Below are 26492 nucleotides of genomic sequence, written 5' to 3'. Positions count from 1 at the left end.
TCTTCTGATTGGTCATTGGTTCCTTGTAAAAAAGTCCAATACAGTCCTTTAGAATACTTTATTTAAAGCTACGATACTATCTAACTTTATGTGACAAACACATGTGATGTGCCCATATATGGACACAATGACGAAACTAGTTTGATAGTGTAAACAGAGCTTTAAATAGTGAGACAATTTCCTGTAAAACGAAAATGGTTATATATATATATAGGCCAACTCCTATTCAGGAGTCCATTCACCTCTATTAAGGGGACACTTTGTTGAGTTCCAATTGATTTTCAAGTGTGTAGAGGATCATCTCCTTGATGTGTGCTGATCTGGTGTTAATAATCGTGTTTACACAAATAATGAACAAGGAATAATCTTTTTTTCTATTTTTAGTTGTGGAAAACAAAAGAAAAACAAGCAACCAACTCTACAACAGAAACATTTAGAGTTAGATCATTCTATTTACTGGGATGACACAGCCAAAAGGAAGTATATGGATGGTGTTCATGTCTGATATACGGTTGATTGCTGAGCAGTTTAATAGTCTTTGAAAGAAGTGTGATGGTAGATGATAATATTTCAGACCTCCAAGTCTTTTCTTTTGCCGTATATAGTTGTATTTTTAACATTTTGCAGAACATAGTTATATGAGTTTATTATCACTACTTGAGGTCATACAAAGACGGTGCTGATCTCCAGTCATTATGCAAGTTTTGTAGTACTTGAGAGGTCTAATATTTGAATGGCTACCAGAATTACACTTCAGAAAAACAAAAATGTTAAATTTGCAAAGACAATTACATCTGCAAACCAGACTACAATTTTAAATGTTTAATATGTCGCAGCTTATACTGAAATCTTGCAAAGATATGATAGACACTATCCGGCCAATTAGGTGACAAAGAAGAGAATCATTCACACTTTATGCTACTATTAGACAATTCGATTTGAAAACCAGGCTAAAGCTGATGGTGCTTTTGAAAAATGATGTTGTTGTCAAGATCTGTCAGATACTAAAGACACTAAATGATAGATAGACCCTAAAGGACCAACTAAGCGACGGAGAAGAAAATAATTTTTGAATACACCAACACATGCTGGCCAGCATAGATGTAGTGAATCTAAATTTAGATGTCGGCAAGTCAGTGGTGAAAGCACTGTACCTAAGCTTTGGTGTTGCAACCTATTGGGATTCAACATTTACTCTGCTGCTGAAACTAAGGACGTGGACAAAGATGTATAGAGAAGCACCCTTCCTTAGGGATACCTGTTAAGCAGCACTTGAAAAGAATCTTTATAGATAGAAGGTGATAAATCAAGCAGACATGTCATCATAAAAGGATTCCGTAGAGTAATACATCATTGTTGAAATTTTCAAATCTGACTTTCAACATACATGTTTGCCATAGTGGGTTTAGTATTTTGTGACCTATGCATTTATAGAACTATAGTGTGTATCAGAATGGACATTTAAACTATTGAATCGCTCAGCAATTAATACATATTAATTATTTTGTTTGATTCAAATCAAACAAATTTGCCTTTTGGCAATTTTAAAGAAAATTGTGTGTATTTTATAAATGATATTAGTTCATACATTATTTGTAAAATTGTATTTTTATTTATTAGGACCAATATTTAATTTGACCAAAACACACTTTCTTTCGGACAGATCAATCACAAATAATGTTACAGCTTGTGTATAAATATAAAATAGATATACAGAAATATGAATAAATTGTTCATATTCTCATATTAATTTATTTTCTGTAATATATGTACAGTATAGTAAACAAAGAAATATTTAGTTACTGTATTTAACTGTAAAACTTCATGAAACAAAATTACACTCATCAAAAAAAATGCTCTTTCATTTGTATTCATGACATGGGGAGGCATGTGGTGCAAACTCACATTACCATGGTGGAAATTAGATTAAAGTATAATTTGAAATAAGGCCTTATTGGATGAAGACAATCACAACTCTCTCACATCAAAAACACTATCCTCTAAGGCCATGGTAGTATTACAATTAAAGCCTTTATATCATATAGATAGACTCTGCTAACCAAAAATGTACCTAAACTAATACAGAATTATAATTATGTAAATATATGTTTTATTATGAATGTAAATCCAATGTTCTTTATTATTTAGTTTTTTATCTACCATTTAAAAATTAGTGCTGTGTTGTAAATAAATGTTTTCTAATTATTATTATTGTTTGAATATAGTACAGTTGTTTAATTAATATAATTTTAAAGTTTTAAATTTAAGTATACCTTTTATTATTCAACATTTTTAAACCAAGAATTAACAATTAATAATTATCGATTTTACTTAATACATAATAAATTATTATAATTTATATTAATTAATCAACAAGCATCGACAAATGCATTAGTTATATTAATATTATATTAATAATTAGATGTTATTAACCTGTAAATAGCTATGAAACTCAGTGAAGCGTGCAATTTAAATTTATGCAAATACAAATTTGCATAAGGTGTAGGGTAACAGTGAAGCTTGAAGTGCTGTGTTAATGTGATTAAATGTAAATATACTTTGTTTTAATTTATTTTAAAACGTATTGGAGAGTTTTGTGTACATCATACTGTGGGTTACACAAATATTTTCTTTGTCATTGTTATGGTGTCTAAACGGATTTGTTGAATTAATAAAAACATTTTATAAAATAATTTTTATAGTTGATATAAATACTTTTATATTTTTTTTTTACTTTTCGTGAAATTGACCAGGACAAATCAGTCAAACAATTTTAAACACATTTATTTATCTTTCTTTCAAAGTATAAGAGAAATTTGTTTTTCTTTTGTTAATAGAACGAAAAAAGCAGTTAGCCTAAAGTAATATAACAACAATACAATATAAATTTTATAAGAAATTTAAAAATTTAAGAAAGCGAAAGTTTTTCTTTCTTTCCTTTCATTTTGGTTTCACTTTAGGACGCAACGCAAGCACGTACTGTAAACGCAACGCAACGCAATTGAGTTGATCAACGACAAGCGACAATCCTTTCCATCGCGTTGCGTCCCACTGGATACCAAGCTTTAACCAGATGGTCCAAAAGTTTGATATTAATGATAACATAAAACAAACACAGAAGAAAAGGGTAAAATACAAAAACGTTGGTAAGATTTTGGAACACGGTCAATATTAACATGATAATGATTTATTTGATAAAATGAGAACGTTTCCTTGATTCATTGAGTTTTAGATTATTTTGTTTTCAAATGTGGATTTTGTTTATTATTTGTGCGTGTTTGGTTTTTGTTTTGTTTGTTGTTTGTTTTGTTTTTCTTCAGGAGCAACGATTTCACCAGATTTTTTAATATTGCAGGTTTTTGAACGAATTAATACAGCAAAGATTATAGGCCTACAATGATCTTAACTTATTTTGCGAGTGAAATATGTTGGAAACAGTATCTGAAAAATCTAATTGGAAAACGGAGAATCAATAGTTATATAAGGTCAGGATTATACATCTACCAAAAGCCAATTAAGCTTTATTTTTTCTCTGGAATCTGGAACTTTTCGAAAATCGAAAGCTAAGAAATAGTTTCCAAGAAAAACTGTTTATTAGACTTCGTTTTTAGCAGAAAAATTAATCAAATTTAGTTGTGCTTGTTGCTAGATAATTTGTATAGCGCCTCCTAGGCATTGCGTGAAGAATCAAACTTTGATGTTTTAGTACGATATGTTGGTTATTTTTTTTCTTTTGTAATAAATGATTTTAATTAATTAAAGATTTTGTTGGTGGGATTATTTGTTTTTCTATAATAAAGCGATATTAATTCAGAGAAAAAGCTTTCTTGATGGAGGAGTATTAATTAACTTGACTTGTACTTCGCGCTCCTCCCACTCGCGTTAAAAAAGACCTACTATCAAAAAATAACTATAATAAAAGTTACAATTTCAAATTTTGTATGGCAAAATTACTAATCTACAAGAAAATATATATAGTTATTTTGCCTAATTTATAATTTATTAGTAAATAACGCTTTGCCAATGACAGTGTATTTTAAGTACAATGTTGTATGGCCAATGCCTCTCTTATCTAGTCTACTACAACTTCAATACATTACAACAATGGTCCATGAAGATATCGAATGTTATTTAAATAAAACATCCTTAGATATATTATTGTAAATTAAGAACGCACTTTTATATTTGAAGGAAATTCAAGTGAAAATACATTATTTTGAAAACGAATTTATTTAAGTAGGCGCCTCAATACCGCCTTTGTATACACCTGTATGATCACACAACCTTTGACATCATATACTTCCGTGGTAGTCGGTCCGCCCATTCATAGACGCGAGCTCTACCGCGATAGGTAGTTCGTAGAGAAGGAGATAATCTCATACGAATATATATTGCTATCTCTCGTCATTCCCAGGCGACTTTCGGTCAATGTGAATGTATATAGTAACTAAGAGACGGTAAACCGTGTAGAAAAAAATCAGGTAAGCTTGATATTATGTACATGTTTTGCAGTGTGTAGGCCTATATGTTCTTACCCCCAGTTTCACCTGTGCTTAGCACCACACTTGCCATGTTTTGGTATCGGGTGCCTGTCAAAAGGTGATGGTTGTTGTTTCCGGTGCGCGTAAGTAACGGAAACCCGTAGGCTAGGGAAAATGAAACTGGGAACTTCTCTTCTGATACTAAGTGTATGATGATATATGTTAAGTGTTTGTTCTTTTGTTAACTACTATATTATTATGTTTTATTTTTCAATGCTATTTTATCCATCACACACATTGTATTTGTAAATACCAAATTAGTCGTAACTAACCGTCCTTCTCTATTTGAATCCAGTAGTAGTTTTAGCATGATACTCAACAAGTGGTCTTCATAATAAGATATGCTAAATAAGCCTACCATATGGAAGATTTTCACTACACTATTTTTATTTAACTATTTTGATATAATTTATATAATATCTGTTTACTAAGTATTCAGCCAGATAACAGCTCTTAAATTATAATTCACTCCAGTGGGCCCAGAATATGCTTTTGTCCTGCCATTGGACCATCTTAGATTAGCTTCATAGTATGTCAAAATCTAATAAATAATTTAAATTATAAAATTAAAACAATTTTTATTATTCTCATGTGGGAGGTAATTACAATCGAATTACTGAAATACAGCCAGGATCATAAATGACATACACATTTTTAATATTAATGTTAATGAGGTTAACATACAATCCTACTTTTCTATATCAATATTTTAGATAAATAAATTGAATTCAGATGTTTTTTTAATAAACTCTTAAAAAACAACACAATCACAGTTTATATAGTGATAACTGTGTTGTTACTGTATTTTAGGGATGTGTTGTACCTAAAATAAAACATCAGGGACAAACTTATATAACTTCAATTTTTCCTGCCCATCTTATATCACCCAACTTGTTCCATCTCGTCGCCTTCGCTCCTCTGGTCATCATTGCTGTGCCAAGATTTTCTATGCAGCAGAAAAATGGGTGCCCAGAAATTCCAAGTTAGTATAGTGCAGTTCTACAATGTATTGTGCTGTAACTTTAATTATTAAATGATAAATAGCTATATATATTGTGTTAAATATTTACTTATAGTATGATTTGTTTCATTGCAGTAATATTGATTAGAAGTCTGCTTATAAATGAGTCTTAAACATGACATTGATATTGTTATACAGTGCAAAAAAAATGCAAGATGAGCAATTTTATATAATATGTTAAATGCCTTATACAGTAGAATATTGTTACCCACAGGTTTATAATAACAAAATGTCATTTTGAAATATTGCCTAATTATTGAAACAATATTGAGCTTTTTAAAAATTAACGTACCAAATGTATAACATACGAATTTGCTAAAAAATTTTAAGTATGTTAAATGCCTTATAGAATATTAACCCAGGTTTACAATCAATGGTACTGTGTAAACAATGATAATCAGCTCAATATCTTGAACTCTGTCTCTTAATTTAATATTTAACGACTCTTGGTACAAAGGTAGAGTTATTCTGCGTTACACACCCACTACAACATATGCTGTGAAATTGTGTTATTAGAAAAACTGATAGAAAACACATCAAGCTTTATATTTAATATAAACAAAAGCAACTTTTTCAATTTGATAGAATGTCTGCCAAATTTGATGTTTTCCATATGTTTATTTGTCTAGATTTTTAAATATGGCTCTGGTTACTTACAATAGAACTACACATACTCTTTCATCTTTGCAATTGTTAATATATATGTATTATAATTGAGGGAATTCCTCCATGTTATTGAATATGTTTACTAAATACTATACTGTAAAAATGCTTTAAAAATTAATTTTAAAATATGATATCCGTAGAAGGCAGGTAATTTGCATAATCCATGATTACCCAATTGAGTCTTTTGTCATGTAAGTGTGAATTGAACAATAGGTGAACCTTAGCAAAGGTATTGTGTGGTATTCCTAAAGCAAGGCTGAATCACACTTTGAAACCTCCATCCATCCATGACGCTTTTTTTTTTTTAACGCATGTTTGAAAAAACAGAACGATACAAAATGTATTTCAACTAATATTGACAAGACAGTTAGGTATTGGATTAATTTGTAGTTTTCAATATTATGTAATGAATATTTCAGAAAAGATTACTGGATGAGATTAGAAACATGACCAGAAACTCAAAAGTGCATTGGTTTTCCAATTTCTGCTTCGAGTTGATAAAAAAATAGATTGAGTTTAGCACTACATTTGACAATTATTTAAGCCTACCACATCCCTATTTCAAAATCCTGGATCCACCACCTGATTTGGCCAAACTACTAAACTACTGTTATTAAAAAGTTACAGTAGCTTATTTCCCCATCTACAAATGATGAGCATGACTTCTGACTGGATTTGAACCTGCTACTTCTCAATTATAGGGATATTACAGGGCAAAGAAACAAATATAAAAAAAATGACATGCATTCTTCTTTTTAAATTAGATTTATGATTTTGTTGTGCTTTAGAATTAAATAGTCTATTTCGTGCCTAGCTTACCTGGATAAACCAACAATAGCCCCTTCTCCTCGAAGAGTGAGATATAACTCGAAAAGTAGAAGTTTTCATTGAATTCCCCTCTCCACAAATGGTATAGTCCATGAACTATGCCCTCAAGTGGGAGCCTGCCCACAAACCACCATCATCATTTCTTTTCGAGACATGAAAGAGTAAACATGTCTTCAAAGAGCTTGCACAGTTTTCTTGCTGTTGCAATAGAGTTTTGATACTGAGACTGCTGCTATATGAAGCTAAGTAGTTTTTCTTGGTTACAGAGATTCATTGAACTTTGAAATGTCAATAAAATGACTTTTAGCAAGCATTTTTGTGAATGTTTTCACTTAGGCCAACTGGCTGAAATGTTTGCAGTACCATAGTGGCCAGGCCTAAATCTAGCAGGACAGCTTGTCTACTGCCTAGCATAGTGGTTTAGGCTTATTGTAGGCTGGCCTCCTGAGTTTCTTAAATTTTATTAATGCTCTCATAGGGGGCCTAGGCCTAGATCTTGCAGGGTCAGATGTTGCCCATGCATGTTGCCTAACAATAACATTGTGGCTAGACATAATTTTGTAAGGCCTAGCTGGAACTTAGTCTATATAAGAGGCCTAGGCCTACATACTGCAGGATCAAAGATCTTGTCTATGCTTCTTTCCTGACTGGTCTGGTTTTCTAGCGGAGTCATAGTTGACACTTCATTTTGACACGGTCCGTATATTCAGATCAGCTGTTGTTTTCAGTGCAGCTACAATGCACCTCCAATCATGCCTGCACCCGCTGCGGCCTCTGCGGTCCCGGGGTTGAATGAGATTTCTCCGGTGTTACTGCAAGCCATCGTTGCAGCACGGAGAGCTCTGCCGAGGGATGAGCCCAACGCACCCTCTCACATGAGACCTCCTCCCCCAGTTTCATATATCGATATATAGGCCCACAGCAAACCTTGTTTTTACGATGGTCCGTCTATCTGGCAAGAGATGACAGTGATAGGACGATGGTCTCGCTCTCCAAGAATAAGTATGGGAGAACGAGACGGGCCTGGGGAGGAAGGTCTGCAGGCGTTCGCGAAACGGACGGCGGTACTGTCCTTTATTTTCTTTGGCGTTGAATTCATAAACCAAACGGTTCATTCGGCCCTGCAGGTAGGATGGAGACAGCCTCATCTATCCTGTTGGGGCTAAGACGAGGCGACTGGGCTGCCACAATAGACCGAAAGACGCTAAAGAGTGCTGTCACATGTCTATTGCAGATCAGGATCATGTGTTCCGAAACCATGACCACTTCTACCAATTCGTCGCTGCTGTTTGGCCTCTCAACGGCCCTGCGTGTGTGACACGCCTGGTACGAACGCTGGTAGCGTTCTTCCACCAACACAGCATTCAAATATTTATGTACTTAGACGATTGGTTATCGTGGCCCAGTCCAGGGACTAGTTGTTAAACAGCCTAGCATTTGTCCGCCTCGTAACGGAACAAGCAGGATTCCTTATAAACGAGGCAAAATCATGTCTTCTGCCTACACAGAATCCTCGTTTAATATCTCGGAGCTCAAATTAATTAGGTAACGGGCCGTGCGTGCCCATCCATATGAGCGAGTGGCCAAGGCAAGATATGCAGTGCTACATCTCATGCTCATGCTCCGACGGGGTACGACTGGCTACGCACATTAGAGTCACTGGCCAGCTTCGTCGCCCTCGTTCCGTGCTGCCGGCTCAGGATGTGACCATTACTATTGCACCTCCCGGCAGCTTTCCGCCAAGGACAGTATCGCGACCGCCGGCTCCCCCGCTGCTCCTTTGCAGATGCAGCTACCCCCTCCGCCACCGGCACAGCCTATGCAAAGAAACGAGGCTTCTACTTCTAGACAAGCTTTACATAATCCCCGTCATGGAAATAGTGGCGAGAGAGGCGCTCACCACAGAGGTGGTCGACGCCACAACAATGTGAAGTGCCGGTGACGGTTTGGGGGCGCCGTCCCTCCGAGCGAGGGCGGGCAGGTGGGAGGGGTCGCCTGAGATGGTTTTGCGCAGGTATGGTACAGTAGGCCATGACAAAGGATAAGTAGGTCTCTACTGTTAGCGCTCGGGTATCGCATATCATTTCGAGCCCCTATGAGAGGTGGTGCCCGACATACGAGGTTCCGTCAGAGCCGCTTAAAAGACAGGCGCTCATGGCCGGCCTCGACGCACTTCTCCAAAAGGAGCTGTGGTGCAAGTTCATATTCAATATGCGATCCCGGGACACAAGTCCACCATCTCTTGCCAGAAAAGAAATCTGGCAATTGGCTACCCCTTTAAGTCTGAACAAACGGTTCATTCGGCCCTGCAGGTAGGATGTAGACAGCCTTCATCTATCCTGTTGGGGCTAAGACGAGGCGACTGGGCTGCCACAATAGACCGAAAGGCGCTAAAGAGTGCTTTCACATGCCTATTGCAGGTCAGGATCATGAGCTTTCGAAACCATGATCACTTATACCAATTCGTCGCTCTGCTGTTCGGCCTCTAAACGGCCCTGCGTGTGTGACACGCCTGGTACGAACGCTGGAAACGTTCTTCCACCAACACGGCAGTCAAACATCAAACATTTATGTACTTAGACGATTGGTTATCGTGGCCCAGTCCAGGGACCAGCTGTTAAACAGCCTAGCATTTTTCCGCCTCGTAACGGAACAAGCAGGATTCCAATATGCAGCTACAATGCAACGCTGCGGCCTCTGCGGTCCCGGGGTGAATGAGTTTTCTCCGGTGTTACTGCAAGCCATCTGTAGCAGTGAGAGCTTGCCGAGGGATGAGCCCAACGCACCCTCTCGCATAAGACCTCCTCCCCCAGTCTCATATATTGATATATAGGCCCACAGCAAACCTCGTTTTTTACAATGGTCTCGCTCTCCAAGAATAAGTATGGGAGAACGAGACGGGCCTGGGGAGGAAGGTCTGCAGGCGTAAATGAAGCAACATCTTGTCTTCTGCCTACACAGAATCCTCTTTATCTCGGAGCTCAAATCAATTTGGTAACGGGCCATGCGTGCCCATCCATATGAGCGAGTGGCCAAGGCAAGATATGCAGTGCTACATCTCATGCTCATGCTCCGACGGGGTATGACTGGCTACGCACATAGAGTCACTGTCTAGCTTCGTCGCCCTCGTTCCGTGCTACCGACTCAGGATGCGACCATTACGATTGCACCTCCCGGCAGCTTACCGTCCAAAATCAGACTCACTTCACAAAGTGGTTGTAATGAATGCGTTCATTCTCACGCATCTGGTAGCTTGCGGAAGGCTGGTTGCTTGTGGGCAGACCCATTCAGAGGTCAGAGCCGGAATTCCGTTTTGAAACGGATGCGTCCGAAGTAGGTTGGGGCGGCTATGCACTGTCAGTGGAAGTCGCTTCTCCGGCATTTGATCATGCAAGGAGACATGCCCACATCAACCGTTTTGAACTGGGCAGTTGAGCGTACATTGGAAGCTCTCCTACCCCATCTGGCAAATCGCCATGTTCTCGCCAATTCCATCAATACAACTGTGGTTGCTCACATAAACAGCAAGGGGACATGTGGTCCCCAACACTGTGCTGCGACACATGGACGTTACTAATGTGGTGCACAGACCACAACGTAGAACTCAGTGGCCCAAGTTGCAGGCCGACTGAATGTGGAAGCGGACACTCTGTCCCAACCCACATCTACATCTTACGGAATGGCGTCTCCTTCCGCCGATTGCCACCCAAATTTCAACCACTTTGGGCGGCCCCACATAGATCTGTTTGCGACGTCAGGCAGCATGCATCTTCCGCACTTAGTCAAGATGAACATGCGTGGGCAGTGGATGCCTGTCCATACCGTGGGACGGTTTTGGGCTCATGCATTTCCACAAATTTCGATACTGCCGTTGGTCCTGACGCACATTCAACGCCATTAATGCCGAGTACTTCTGATAGAGCCGTTGCCCACAACAGACGTGGGTTTTTCTGCTCATCAGCCTGCTTTACGATCAGCCTCTACGTCTCCAGATTCAGGGAGACCTGCTGACGCAGGACTGAACTTTGCCGAACCCCCGATCCCTCGACCTGATTGTATTGCCACTGTCGGGGATCAGCTCAGAGTCTCGGACATTCCAAATGGCCTGGCCGCCCTTCTTGTGACGAGTTCCCGACAGGAACCCTACTCGCCGTCTATAATAGCCAACTAAAACACTATTTTAAATGGTGCAAGCGCCAATAGATTGACCTAATGAAAGAGAACTAGGTAAAGTCTGCGCCTTCCTGCATTATCTGTTTGAGTCAGATCTGCAGGTCCGCACCATGTCCGGCTACCGGTCTGCCTTGGGTGCTGTAATTCCGACCTTTAAAGACGGCTTGAGCATATCTACATCTCCTGCAGTTTCAGGTTGCTTTGCGAGATGTTTAGAGATCGGCCTCATGTTAAGGCCCTAGTTCCTGTTGGGACGTCAGTATCATACTAGCCGTTCTGATACATCAGTCAGATGCCTTTCGACAAGGCCCATTACAATTCTCACCTTTTTTGGCATTCTTATTGGAGAAACAACATATGAATGCAGAGGCGTGTTGCACACTCCTCAAATCTGGTTAGGTTTGAGTGTGGCTAGTATTGATGCTTGACAGCTTGCAGATTACTGACTGTGTTTATCATTCCCAAATCTACTTATCTTTTGGGTGATATAATACATATATATACTTGTCTCCAGTGAGGGCAGTTAAGTTACAATCCACCGCACTGCCAGAAGGAGTGTCTCAATATCACTGCCTCGGTGCCCCGCACCAGTCAGATGCAAATTCAACAACTGAAAATTGAGTTATGTGCTTTATCAGACACTCCACCACCGGTTCACATGCATCAGTGTGTGTGATTGCATACGTGTTGTTTTCTGGTGGTACCAGCAAGGTGGCATACACAGTCAGTATTCACTCTCCCACCTATCGAATATCTCCACAAACCTTGCACCAGTAGCCACAGCAGAGCTGAAAGTAATGAATACACAAAGCTCTTTTAAACTTGTCTCCCACCGCCGACTAGTATCTAGTCCGGTGCTACACTGGCTATTGTTGGTTTATCCAGGTAAGCTAGGCACGAAATAGACTACACAAACCAACAGTGGTGTTGGTAGTCTATGAGTGCCGCTTACCTGGATAAACGCCCTCCCACCGTCCCCTCAGACAAGAGGTCTTGCGAAATGATGATGGTGGTTTGTGGGCAGGCTCCCACTTGAGGGCATAGTTCATGGACTATACCATTTGTGGAGAGGGGAATTCAATGAAAACTTCTACTTTTCGAGTTATATCTCACTCTTCGAGGAGAAGGGGCTATTGTTGGTTTATCCAGGTAAGCGGCACTCATAGACTACCAACACCACTGTTGGTTTGTGTATTTTAATGCACTGTTTGTTCTCATAGAGGATCTGGTTGAATAGCAAGAGACAAGCTATTAGCAAAAGGGTCATTCACAACACCCTACACCTAGGTTGCCATTTGTTTGATAAGTTACAGGTTGCCTTGTTTTACTGACATAACTCATTAGTTTGTTATGTAAATCTACAAGCGTTACCTTGCTACAAGCGTTTGAAATTGAAAAGAAAAACTACCCTATAAAAACCGACATTTCTGCATATTTTCTCTTCTACTACAGTACACTGTTTCTGCTGCCTAACGCAAAATTCAAACTTTTATTTGATAAAAAAAAATTTTTAAATGGCAATTCTGCTAAGTTTGTGCTGTGTTTTTAAATGATTATTTTCTGCTGCCAATAAATTAAGAGTAATTTATTCACATGGTACAGTATTAATCGGTAATATTTGTTGCAGCGGAAATGGGCTCTTACAGAACATTTGTTTTGGCGCGGAAAAAATAATTGGCCTTTGGAGTTTCTAATCTAATCTACTGTATGATATTTTATTCTGATAATTTATTAGTTATTTAATAGCTTTAATCTGGGTGTAATGATTGATTGGTTTAAATTAACTATTAATAATGTTTGTACAGTACAGTATTGGTGCAGTAGGCTACTGTTTATTATTATCTCCTTATAAAACCAAACAGTATTTAACTTGAATATTAATATTCTGAGAAAAATTATGTTTTTTTTCTCCTTAAACTCATATCTACAGTAAACAATATTTATATTATTTAATGGTATCAAGGATAAATTGTTGACAGTGTAAACAATTTTATAAATTTGTTTGTTATCAGTAAAATAAGTAACTTTGAGTGTGGTCCTCGTCTCCTCCAACAATAATATAAAGGTCAATGTAACAACAGTTGAATACCACAATCGGTGACTCATGGGTGAAATTGTAGGGCCGCAGGGGGTGTAAAACGAATCTGGTTGATCATTGCTTTTTATAATAAGTGATAACTATACTGTAATATTGTCGAATATTCAATTCCACTGTCTTTGATGGGACGACGTCATCCATCATTCATAAGTCTTCAACTCGTAAAACAATTACGTCCTACAATATTGCGAAGGATATTATAACTTAGTGGTGAGACAATTTTTTTTAAATATTCTTTTTGATGAATTAATGTCTACATCATATTTGTGAAATTCAATTTATGAAAACATTTGTCAACGATTAGTTTATGCTAGTCTACCCATGAGGGATTGAACAGTCACTATAGTATATTATGTTACCAATCACAAATATCCTATTAATGCTAGTAGACAATACATTTTCTGTTTTACTGTACCACAATAGATCTCACTAGAAACAAGGTCTATTGTTCATATTGCATACTTAATACTTTGCAGTTGGTCATTTTTTAAATCTATAAGGGTGCTTGTGTTAGTCGTAAATGTATACTGCCCTTTAAATCGGAGTTTAATGAGATGGACAGGAACCATATGAGGGTGGTTAGTTTATTTAGATTGTTGAATGCGTAATATTGTTTGGGTTTTATGGTTAGTAAAATGACTACAATATCACACCAGGTGGATATTGTGAATTAGCTTAGAAAAAATCCTATTCAGGGCGTGGTTTAATATTATTCCAATGTCCAAATCGTTAGGCCTGTGGACTACTTCAGTATACATACTGTCACTTTATGCTTGATGAGCTAGTGAAAAATAAGGACTATGTAATACTATCACCATTAAGATTAGAATACCATAGCACAATCAGCGTCAAACAATGTTTTCTAATATGGATACCAAATTTGTACATTTTTTAATTCATTCAACATTATTTAGAAACAGTTCAAGAAATAAAAGAAGCATACATTTACAATAACTTTAATGGTAACATGCACAGACAGTGTGTATGATTGAAATAAGATCAAAAATAAGAACATAAATAATAAAATTTAAAGAACATTCAGCAACTGGTTGCAAATAAAAAAAAGTGTATAGACCTAACGTATATTGCTGGTAATCTACCAGGCATTATTAAATTCATAATGCCATTAGTAAAATTACTTTTGCAATTTTATACTGTACAGAAGATGATTTGTATAAAACAATATTTACGCCATTGTTTACCCCTTCATTCATTAATATTTATAAGGGTGATATTATGTAGTTATTGATTGACATTTTTATTTAGAAGGATGAGAGATTATTTTTTACTGCAAATGAATCATACTTTTCGATACTGTACTGTGAACATAAAAGAGCCATACTGTAGGATGGGTGGAAGTATTTAAAGGTACTTTTTTAAATATCAAGATTTTTCTTGGATGGGTACTGTGTTAAAATACAATTCCTCCGTGGTTAAATTAGGCTATACTGTAGTAGGCTGAAGACTTTGAAGGGTTGCTGTCCAAGCACACCTAGCACGTTACTGTACATTTTGGTTTTTCAGCCTCAAAAAGATCTTATTTCTGTTGGGCCAGAGAGGTTCAGTATAGTATAATAATTAAACAATAATTTACAGGGCTAATCCAGCATTATAGATTTGGGTTTGGGGTTGGGGTTTCATGATGAAATGATAAAACAATCCGCCAGGTTGCAGAAAAATAAAAATAGTCTTTATTTTATTTTTAAAAGACATTTCACAGTAGGGGAGGGGGGCGCCCGCCTAAATCTGTGCCTGATTTATTCATAAATTACAGTAGTCCTCCTAACAGTTAGTGTACTGTTATGAAGATATCAATTCTTCTTGTACAGTACAGTTAATTCATCCATATAATTTACATGTGTGTTGGTCCAGGAATTCCTGCCTTTGTATTCAGGTGAAGTGGGTGTGTAATGGAAATATACAGAAGTTCAGTTGCCCTAATTTATATTCTATACAGGTATATAATTGTAAACTGCAACTATTGACCCAGACTGGATTAAGATTATAGAATGCCATTCATAAAATTATTTTAATTCAATATCAGAACAATTTATTTTGACTACCATTCGTAAGATTAAAATTAATTAACATTTTATAGGTTTTTGTGAAAAAGGAAAGCTTCAATATTATTAGAACAATTTCTTTTGACTACCATTTGTAAGATTAAAATTAATAAACATTTTATAGGTTTTTGTGAAAAAGAAAGCTTCCGTTACTAAAAAAATATGTAAATTTGTTTTATAATGCAAAACTCTTTAAAAATTATATTGTACTGTAGTACAGTAACTGTATCGTTTGAGCAGGTCGTCTCCATATTTCTTGTGTTCTGCTGTTAAAATATAATCCAGGGGCCAATAGATAAATAGACTTTACTATTTATTTAATAGAATCGGATGCTATCCTTGTGTAAAGAGAATTTTTTTCACTGGGGTATGTTTACTTTGTGCTTTAAGCACAGGCTCATAGCGCATGATTTATTTTAGCATGTACATGGATGTACTGTGTACTTACAGTACAGTAGCGTTAAATCTGTACTTGAGGTGGCCATCAAATTGAGCCTACAGTACTTGTGGTTCTGTCAGTTGAAATATAATAGGTTTCTTTATATGGTATGTACTGTACACATTGGGTGAGTGACCCCACCCATTACTGTATACATGTGGGTGAGTGGTCAATTTGTACAATAGTTTATTGTTTGTTTGTTCTTCTAAATGGTTTTCTCCTCACAAGTATAATAATAGGCTATTGTATGTATGTTCAGGTACAGTAGGTAAAGTACTACCATATAATGACAGTACATTCCAGATAATTCAATAGATTCAATTTCCAAAGAATCGAAAAAAAAAGTTTTATTAGATAATACAGGATGTATGGTTGTCAGAGACATATAGTACAGGAAAGATTTAAATAAAGGTGTGACGGTGTATTCCAGTATTAAGTTATTAACCATGTAATCTTCTGATATAATTTTGTATTCAATGGAAGATTCCGGGTATCTAATATTTTTGTGAAAAATAAACATACAGTAGCCTACACCCAGTTTTAAACAGAAAGAGTGGCCAAGGTAAAAATGACTGACTTATACTATTATGTAGAATACTCCATTTCCATTTGAATTATTACATTTACACTTCATTTAAACCGTTATATAAGCCATAATCAAGATCTTAATTTGTAAATATCATGCCTTCCTGTTCTATTGTTTTCAAGTTCATAACCTATCATACTGTAAAAGACATTTGAATTAAATTTCATACTTCAATCTGTGTGGTTTGTGAATAGAACAATTACCTCATATAACTGCTGTATCAACGTGTATAACGCAGTGGCGTAACGTAGAGACCTGAGGCCCCCTGGTTTAGGAACCCTAAGTGGCTCTCCAACGCTAGAGGCCTCGGACGTTTTTAGCCTTTTTTGACATATTTTAATGCCTGTTTTTCTTCTGGGCACTGCTCAGGGACCCCATAAGCTCTGGGGCCCTGGGTTAATTTAGCCAGTGAGCGATCATAGCCGTTACGTCACTGGTACAACGTTATGGTACAATAGTATAATTTTATGTGCGTTTATGTTCTAGACCACCAGCGAAAGCTCCTAGCATTAGGTTGTCCCTTATAGTTAATACCACAATCCTTGGATATAACCCATAAATTGTTATGTATCACAAATCTTAATGCATAGTGGTACAGTGTAAACCTTGTATACTGTAAGATACTGTATCTTAAAAACCACCATCGCGTAACTGGACCATCTTTACAGTAGCTTAGGGTGCCTCTCAGTATCCATCCCTGGATGCACAGTACAGTACGAGTCAAACATAATAAACTGTACTTATACTGTATCACAAATCTTAAAGCCCCCTTCCCTACGTTTTTTAGATCTAATTTAAGATCACAAACTATATTTAATGTAAAAATAATACTATATGGTCCTATTGCGATAACTTTATTCGTCTTTAAACGGTTAAAAATGTGAAAAATAAGTCGATTCTAATAATTATAGCGGCCCGCTATAAATCCCAAAATGCATTGCGCGCGGATTGATATTTTTGTTTTTCACCTGTAATTCGCCCACTTTTCGATCGATCGTGAGGCCAAAACAAATGGAAGACTCCTAACTTTTCAGCGAAAATACCGGGTTTTCCCCAATTTGTATCAACAGAGTCTGGCAAAAATAGAAAGACAATTAATGCAGCAACTATACAACGTCAGGCTAGGTATAAAGCTAGCGTACGATGTTCGTACGTTACCGATGTTTACCAGCTAGGCCTACAAAACTAAGCCTAGCTAGGCTAGGCCTAAGACCGTCCACGAGAGGTCGATCGCCGCGAGCTACTTAGGTAGTGCATTGTTTCTCACTTTTTATCATAATTTACCATAAAACGTACATTTAAGACAAGGAATGACATGGTTTAATGTTTTTAAAGTGATATATATGTATTATTTTCCAAAAAACGTCCAAAATTGCAGGGAAGGGGTCTTTAATGCATGATGGTGTGAACATCGTATACTGTAAAGTACTGTATAATAAAATAAATAACGTAACTGGACTGTCTTTAGCTTAGAGTGCCCCTTTTAGTATACATCCTTGGATTTACAGTACGAGTCAAACGTAATAAACTATACATGAATGTATGGTATGTAACCACCAATCTGTGTCGCCTCGCATGATTGGATAATGAATCATCAGGCCGTCACAATACCACACTATTGTACCTGTGGTTTACCACTGTCTATCCTTTATCCTACTCCTCTTTATACAACCATTTAATTGTCAAATATTGTACAGGAAATGATTACAGGTAGTAGGTGTATTTGCTCTTTAGTCGGCCAGGGTGAAAGTATAACAGGTAAATCAAAGTTGTTTTTTTTATAAAAATTCATAACATATTCTAGAAATTAACAGTTTTTATTCTGAAATAATTCATTCATAGCAGGGCAAGTGAAACTCTTCCCTGGTTCATATGCCATGTGCATGGTCATACTAGTGGGTGCTGATGGCGTGACCTAACCCTAATGCCATCCCTAACACAAAGTAGGAAATGTATTATGGTTAGGTTTGAGTACTAGCGCCGAAGCATGTTTATAATAATGTTCAACAATTAAATGGACTGGTACTGGTAAACATATATGAAGCCAGATGTTTTCCAACTGTTATACTTTAAATATCATATCATTTGTACTGTAAACATATTTCTCTTTTCATCAGTTTTGAGTTTGCCTTTTGAATCCAAATGGATTTTCTTCCACATTTTAACCTCTCTGCTGCTATCGAACATATTTTATTCTAAAAAAAACCATTGTTTTAGATTGTTTATAACATTTTTTCCTTCTTTTTAATTGTGAGTCTCAAGTTTTAACTTTTTGTATTGTAACATTGTTATGTAATCATGTATTGTATGTTGATTTTGACCGAATAAATGAATGATGAAAGCCTAAAATCTATATAATTATGCGATATATCTGACTTCAAACTGTAAATCACATAAATACAATATTATTATAATTACTAATATGTTGTACCTACTGTAGATTAAAATAACTATTATTACAACAAATAAATGTTATAGCTATTAGAAGTGATAAACTAAATAGGTTGTTAAGTCTTGGCATCACAATTAAGTAATTTGAAATAGCATAGTGTACCTAGTAACTACTGTAGATCTAAAGAATATTCTATCCATTTGATTACAGGTGGTCGTATTTAAATCAATCATCTTGGTTTTATTCATTTACCTGTACCTTAATTAAGACAGGTGGATAATTTGCAAAAAAAACCTCTGACCACCTGGCTCAATTTCAGTTGGTCATCTCAATCTCATAACCACCATTATCAGATAATTTGGACACTTGACCTCGACTGATGTCCAGTAGGTTGTATGTAGCTACGTAGCGAGACGAGACGAACCCTGATAAGGTTAATAAGTCCGCAGAGCTTCCTGTGGAGGAAGAATTTTAATGCATCTTCGTGGGTAGGTAGTTAGGAAAATGTTTCATTTCATTGCTACAGGATCATTATGGCCTTCAAGCGGAAACCAATGATACATTCAATATCAATGTACAGTAATCGACAAGCAATACAATTTCCACAAACCTCTCATTCCCAGAAACTCTTTTCGAGAAATAAATCACAAATACATTTTAAATACGTTTTAATAAATCTATTTAATATATTGAAACATCATTTTTGGTAACAATGTTCATGTACAAGAGTACTTTGTCTTCCATATCAAGTGACAAAAATCCAAATAATAACATTTGAAGTCATGATTTCAGGAATACTACCATCAAGTTCGCGTACATGTGACATATGCAAAGATTATTAATTTAGTAATTATCCCATTGACATACATTTTGTTCACACTGCTCTGCATTTAATGGTGGTATTATATTTTATGAATAATTTACACCTTGTGTAAACACTACACAATATACGCTATGTTATTCACATGGTCTGCATACAGTACTGTAGGTCTATCATTCTAAATCCATGCAGAAAGTAAAGTATACTACTGTATAGCCAAATACGATCGACTATGTAATGAACTGCATGGCGGCCAAAGCTCTGGCACAAATTAAGATGTGCACAGTTCACACATTTGTGATGTGCATGTTGACATTTTTGCATACATTTTACACTTTTGTTTGGCACCTCTCGCAACCCTCCACGAGTTGCATTGCCCAAAATTGAAAACGGAAATTTGTGTAAACCGGCTTCAATGAGTACTGTGTATGCAACACAAATTGTTTTCTCATACCATAGATTGAAGCATTAAAATGTTTATTGGTTCAATACACTGCAGATGAAATAAATCAGGTTTTTATTTCAACATGTAACCTTATTACTAATCATTATTACATTCTTTAATTGCATTTCTTATATAAGTAACAATTATAACTTTCTTAATTGATCATTATGTATTAGTTTATTTTACAATTAATCCTACTGTAATTAAAACCTGGTACAGTAATTGCCTTGTTTATTTATATGTTTATGATTGATGTTTCATTACATGCATTCATTGGGAGAATGAATTTAGTTAGGTCAATCAAAACTGAAATGTCTGAAATCTAGTGTGGGTTTATCCTGATGTATATTTTATATAGCAAACATCATAACACATGTCTGCTACTGTAGAATATTGTGCTTGCTTCATTATAGATATATTTCCTGCTTTGTTGTGTGTATTATAAATGATAGTTATTATAATTATTGACAAAAATATAACATTCTAATAAAGTATTGAATCATGTACACTTTAGTGGTTTTATTTTTCCATTATTTAGTTTCCCTTTGAAATATTTATACAGAGTTCGATGTACAGTGTGCCCAACAGTGTGTAACGTATACAGTAAAAGTACGCTATGAAAGGCGTACGCCATGGCTTACGCCGTAAGTGTGAACAGGCTCTAGGGCTTATTTGTTTCAAGATAGTGGACTAATTATGCCGCCATAAGATTGTTATTGTTATCAATTGAACTTCGAACACGCCTTAATATCAATTTTAAAAAGTTTATCTAATGATAATTCTCAAGTAGACGAAGTAATAGTTCATATAGTAGATTAGAATATCTAAAAGCAGTTCGCAATCGTTGCGGTAAGCATGGAAATACTAGCCACGCACTGCGAGGGTGCCTCAACTGTTATGTTTGCGGTTTTGGTGATGTTTGTTACCAGTTAATAACCACATCTTCTATTTTAACACCAACCACAGATATAGTACTAGTAGTAAGCAGTTCTCTATATGTAATTCTAATTCTTGAGTTAAATTATGTTCTATCGGAGTTAGATTGTGGTTTAGCCTGTACATTCAAACACAACAGTACGATATACTGTACTGTATGTACAGTACCCCTGTTGGAAAGCACTTGTCTATGTTACATTCTGAAACCTATCGGTTTTTAACTTTAAAACTATCAAAATTATAAATTATTCAGCCAGCTGAGATATGTTTAAGTACTGTAGACAAGAAATGTAATAGATTTTATGCACAAAATATAAATCTATTTTGATTGTAATTTATGCAATTGCAACAATACATACTTTAAAAACACCTGCTCCTTCACAACTGCACCTACTATAAACTACAGTAAACAATTGTATCTCATCAATGTCTATTATCCAATACTTACCTAAATAAACTGCCATTGACCACCTCAAGGAGAGAAAGAATTTCCATCATAAATGCCATTGTAAAAATAATAATGGTACATTCCACAATAAACACAAATCCCACCAAATACTTTTACCATTAGATCAACACTTTAGATCTGAAATGATGGTTGCCAAAAGTCAAAATTTGTTTATTAAAATGTGTAATGTAATGTTTATTAGTAATTTAAATCCATGGCGCATCCAGTATCAAAGCCTTTTAGTACACATTGTTTTGAGAACTGTGCTATATTGTGTGATACACTATCTCCATTGAGGGACTTAATCATTTATCATGTGTCTTCATTGGCAAATGAGATTGACTCCATTTAACCTGTGTATGTAGGACACAGTGGTTACACCTATATCAACAAACACACACTAGGTGTCTTGGCTGTCTATCAATTAACATTGTAGAATACCTACTATGTGTATTTGCTTTTAATTTTTTTTTCTTTTTTGGGCATTTTTTTTTTATCAAACATGGTCAGTTTGTATTGATGTTTACATAGAGGAAGGACATTCTGAGTTTATACACGTTTTATTAAAAACTTTGCATATTTATTTCTTATCTAAGGGTACATATTCAGATCCTATGGAGTTGTACTATACATGCTGCGTACGATACAAAAGCATTTCCTCTGTAGGTCTGAACCAGTTCCAGCGATTCTTCCTAAAAAATATCATTGTTCCCTTAATGTAAATATTTTCAGTTATTGATATTATACAACAATTCTACTTCTCTTTGTTTGTTGAATTTTTTAAAACATTTACATTCGCAAAGAAGTTGGCGTAGAAATGGGTAATTGTAAATGTTTTTCTCTTGTTTTCTGCCATTTTTCATATTCCACCAAATTGAATCAAACTGTTAGAAAATAGATATGATTATACTTTTTATAGTTCATTTGCTAGCAAGTCAATACCCTTTCTTTGATTGATTCTTTCAAATTTAATTTTCATTTGATACGAATATTTCTGTATGAGATATGGGGGAGTGTTTTGTTTCAAACGATATGAATATGATATCAGCATATTGGAATGCCATATTGGGACTGATTGAATGATACTACCGGGTTATCAACCTGATGGTTAACACTATTATAATTTTATTTGTAGAGTAAAGTACGAAAAGTTATGTTTCGGGATTTTTTTTTTAATGTAATGTCATCGGGAAAATTACAGTATCGGCAACATTTCTAAAATGTAGTACTAAAATGTTTTGATTTTTTTTCTTGAGGAAAAGTCAAAAATATTTTTGTTAAAATCCAGTTGCCATACTGTAACCCTCAATAAAAAAAAATAGAAATAAATACTGTAGTTATAAAAGTAGTAAGGCCGAGAAATTTGATGAAGAAAGGGGCACGAAACTAAATTTTTATTTTATAAAGTTATTATATTTTTATTTTATAAAGTATAGCTGTTACACATTTGGTTATGAATGAGACTTTTCAAATGTAGGTTAGGCAATCATCATTTTACCCCCTTCGAGCCAGCATTAATGTGAACACAAACATTCACTACCCCATTAATAACATGCCCTTCCTATACCCATTGAATGTAGGTCAGTATGACGTTGCATGTAATTGATAGGTAAGCCCCTATATTGAGACAGTTAATGTTTTGGTGCTCCCTTCATGAGATAAACCTAGTGCTGAGTTTCACACATGCTGTGAGTAATATCAATGTGTTAGGAGTCTCCTTCTACTCCAAGACTAGACCAATGCAGCCCACGACCAAATCACTTTCTTTATAGCAACACATTCTTTTGAATTATTACACTTTGCATGGTATAAACATGATACATTATGTAGGTATTATGAGCACACAAATTCACAGTCGTTTCATTCTGAGTTGGCGGGTGGGTTTATGAGAAATAAATGTGATTTTTGTCAAAATTTGTTGTTCGACATCTTATGTTAGAAAAAGAGCAAACTAAAGTATTTTAGAAATACAACTTTTGTGAATTTCATAGAATTTTGTATTGTTCCATTTTTCTAAGAAAACAATTTGTTGATTTCACAGAAATAAAGTAATCGAATTCAAGTATAATAGTACCAAAACAAATTTAATAACACAAGCAGCTGTATTTTGATAAAGTCTTGTTAAAAAATGAAACAGTATACAGTACTGTATTATTTTTTTTACATCATGATTTGTTTTAAAACAATTTTTATTTGTATTATGTAATAAATTTAAACAATTTATTTATGTTTTATATTTCAAATTGTTATTCTTATTAAATAATTGGTAAAGAATATTATTTTTTCTTGTTAAGTGAACATATTGAATATTTTTATCTTTCAGATCTGATTCTTATCAACTAGAAAATGGCGCTTTCCAACGGCCCATCAAGGGCGGGGGACAGCCAGATGATGTCGTTGCTGGACAATATGATTGGAGTCAGTGACTGCGTCCTCCTTGAACCATTGACCGAAGACGCGTTTGTTGAAAACTTGCAAAAAAGATTCAAAGCAAACGAGATATATGTGAGTATCTACTATCTAGATAAAGATCTCAATGTATTGTTTGTTTTATATAATAAAGTTTCAAAGGTTTTGTTAATAGCAGATAACTACCAATAAAAAATAACTGTCTGCTAAAAGATTTTATTTGCATGTATGTAAAATATCAAAAAGTACAGTAACATGAAAGGTTATTGACTGGTAAAAATTGCATTATCGCTTTATAGAATAATTTAAAAATTAAAAAAAGCCTAAATTTTTGACATAAAGATTTTCAACTATTGACCACAAGATGGTGATTCAGGCTGGGTGATTTATGATATCTTTTATGGTATAATTAAAAACAATTTTTTTCCCTTTTTTCAGACGTATATTGGCAAAGTTGTAGTATCAGTGAACCCCTACAAACCTCTGCCTTTGTTTTCACAAAATAATATTAGTGAATATCGCGGAATGAACTTGTATGAGTTACCTCCCCATATGTAAGTATAACATTATGTTCTATTAACATAACATGTACTATTTCTATCTCATAATGATACCACAAACATAGCAAGACGAAAACCAAATTTTCATTTGCTCTGAAGGGTTTTTACGTGTGTGTGTTTGTGTTAAGCGTGCGATCGAAAAATATTTAGATTGTGGTACAAAGTCCTGATACTTGAATTGCATTCAACGCCCATGCAAATAAGTTCCTAACTACATTGTCATTAATGTCCATACTGTATCAAATTTGATATTACTTTCAACATTTAGATACGCGATTACAGACGATGCATACCGGGCAATGAGGGACAAAAACCGTGATCAATGCGTTATAATCTCCGGCGAGTCTGGCGCAGGAAAAACAGGTCAGTAACTTTTTTAATGCAATCACTTGTCATATGGAGGATCCTTGTATTTGGTTTTAACCACTCCGATTTTAATCGGATCTTTGTCTAGCATTTTTGTGTATGTTAAAGCTCTGTCTACACTCTCAAACTTTAGGTGTAAAAAAATGTGATGTGCCCATATATGGACATGATGATGTCATATTACTACCATATTTGGGTGCAGAGCTTAACACTATTTTGACTTGATCTTGACAGAGGCAAGTAAGATTGTTATGCAGTATGTCGCAGCAGTTTGTGGTAAGGGCAGGGATGTGGATACAGTCAAAGAGCAGCTTCTTCAGAGTAATCCGGTGCTCGAAGGTAAGTTAGACAAGGTGAAGGAGTATCAAGATGATTGTTTTGACGTAACATTGAAAGTGACAAAGATAAGAGCTAATTTATAGATTTGTTTGTAGAAATGAGCAGTAACAGTGGCCTCTTTAAAATATAGGTTGTCTACAAGCATTTCATGTTTCTATTTTCAAAAAAGTTTTTATATGTTTAAACATTGTTTTTAGAAAGTGAAATTGGGTTGACTTATAACAGTATACAATATACAGTATACTGTAGTGGGTTGAGCTCTACACCAGGATGGGACAAAAGTTTAGTTTATATCTCAACATGGGCTTATACTGTATCTCCATAAGTACTTTCTACTTAAATTTAAATGTGTTTCACCTTATATAAATATTTGGCCTACTTTACCTTGAAATACGATATCAAAATATGAACTGTTCAATACACAATATCTCTGCTGATATCTAAGATACCATAGTATACCCAATTATTGTAATATGTTACGGTAATGTTGTGTGATTTTGCATGCAACCTTTGGCCTTGTTGAGATTGGCAGCCTAAGATGCGTGATCTACCTGAATCGGTAGGTAATTGAGCAGTGATTAGCTGATGGATATCCACTTCTGATATCTTAGCCTCCATGCCTAAGGGCTAAGCATTCAGTTGTCTCATTTCACAACTCAATTATGTACTTGTTATCAATGAAACGATGCTTGCGTGCCTCGAAACAAGATACGCCTGTAACAAGTGGATTGTTTACGTGGTGATGATGAAATTGTCTTTTATTATATCATTTAAGAAACAAAATTAGATTTGATAACAATTTAAGATACTCAAATTCAGAAATTAATAAAATTTATGAAGTCAAACCTTTGAATTTTTCATACCTACGTGTTTCAATCTCAAGATTGTTTTCATTATTTAATTGCCCAAAAATTCCAAGATGAATTTTATTGTCCCTAGAAATGAGATCATTCTTTTAGTGTTGTTCTTATATATTCAATATTATACACATATATTTGACAAAGAAAATGGTTTTGAAAATTTCTTTACAGCTTTTGGAAATGCAAAAACAAATAGGAACGACAACTCATCACGATTTGTAAGTATAAATGTTTATTATGCCTACTGAGATAATTCTAAAAGTTTGAATTTACCATTAAATTTGGAGGAAATCAGGACAAGGATCCCAATTCTGGACCACTTACTATTATTTTCAGACCTGCTAGTGTTAAAAGATGGAGACAATTTTTCAAAAGCCGATGATCTAGCACTGAGCAATCTTAACGTAATGTTAGGTTCATAGTAAAAAAAATTAAAATGTTATTAATAATAAAGAATAATAAGGATGAAAAAAAAGATCCTCAGCAGGAATGGAACCAGGGA

At 35.2% G+C, this 26492-nt stretch overlaps 2 protein-coding genes across 6 annotated transcripts in view; both read left to right on the top strand.

The window, feature by feature from the left end:
- Positions 1-2693, top strand: part of LOC144840023 (thrombospondin type-1 domain-containing protein 7A-like) — a 49993-nt gene extending 47300 nt beyond the window's left edge. For all 4 annotated transcript variants that reach the window (XM_078695664.1, XM_078695648.1, XM_078695657.1 and 1 more), the window contains one exon: positions 385-2693. In XM_078695664.1, the coding sequence (XP_078551790.1) occupies positions 385-505 (121 nt within the window). In that variant the 3' untranslated portion in view covers positions 506-2693. The remainder of the gene's footprint in view (positions 1-384) is intronic.
- Positions 2694-4334: 1641 nt separating this feature from the next.
- LOC144839949 (unconventional myosin-Ib-like) overlaps positions 4335-26492 on the top strand; it is a 41177-nt gene continuing 19019 nt past the window's right edge. Inside the window, exons 1-6 of one of the 2 annotated variants that reach the window (XM_078695545.1) lie at positions 4335-4481; positions 23780-23961; positions 24304-24419; positions 24694-24788; positions 25026-25130; positions 26162-26208. In XM_078695545.1, coding sequence (XP_078551671.1) covers positions 23803-23961; positions 24304-24419; positions 24694-24788; positions 25026-25130; positions 26162-26208 — 522 coding nt within the window. In that variant the 5' untranslated portion in view covers positions 4335-4481; positions 23780-23802. Of the gene's footprint in view, positions 4482-18061; positions 18174-23779; positions 23962-24303; positions 24420-24693; positions 24789-25025; positions 25131-26161; positions 26209-26492 lie in introns of those variants that run through there. The other variant, XM_078695554.1, reaches the window with a different exon arrangement.

The sequence above is a fragment of the Antedon bifida genome, chromosome 1 (genome assembly GCF_963402885.1).
Source record: "Antedon bifida chromosome 1, ecAntBifi1.1, whole genome shotgun sequence".
NCBI classification, from domain to species: Eukaryota; Metazoa; Echinodermata; class Crinoidea; order Comatulida; family Antedonidae; genus Antedon; species Antedon bifida.
This window is presented reverse-complemented; position numbering and strand designations above follow the sequence as displayed.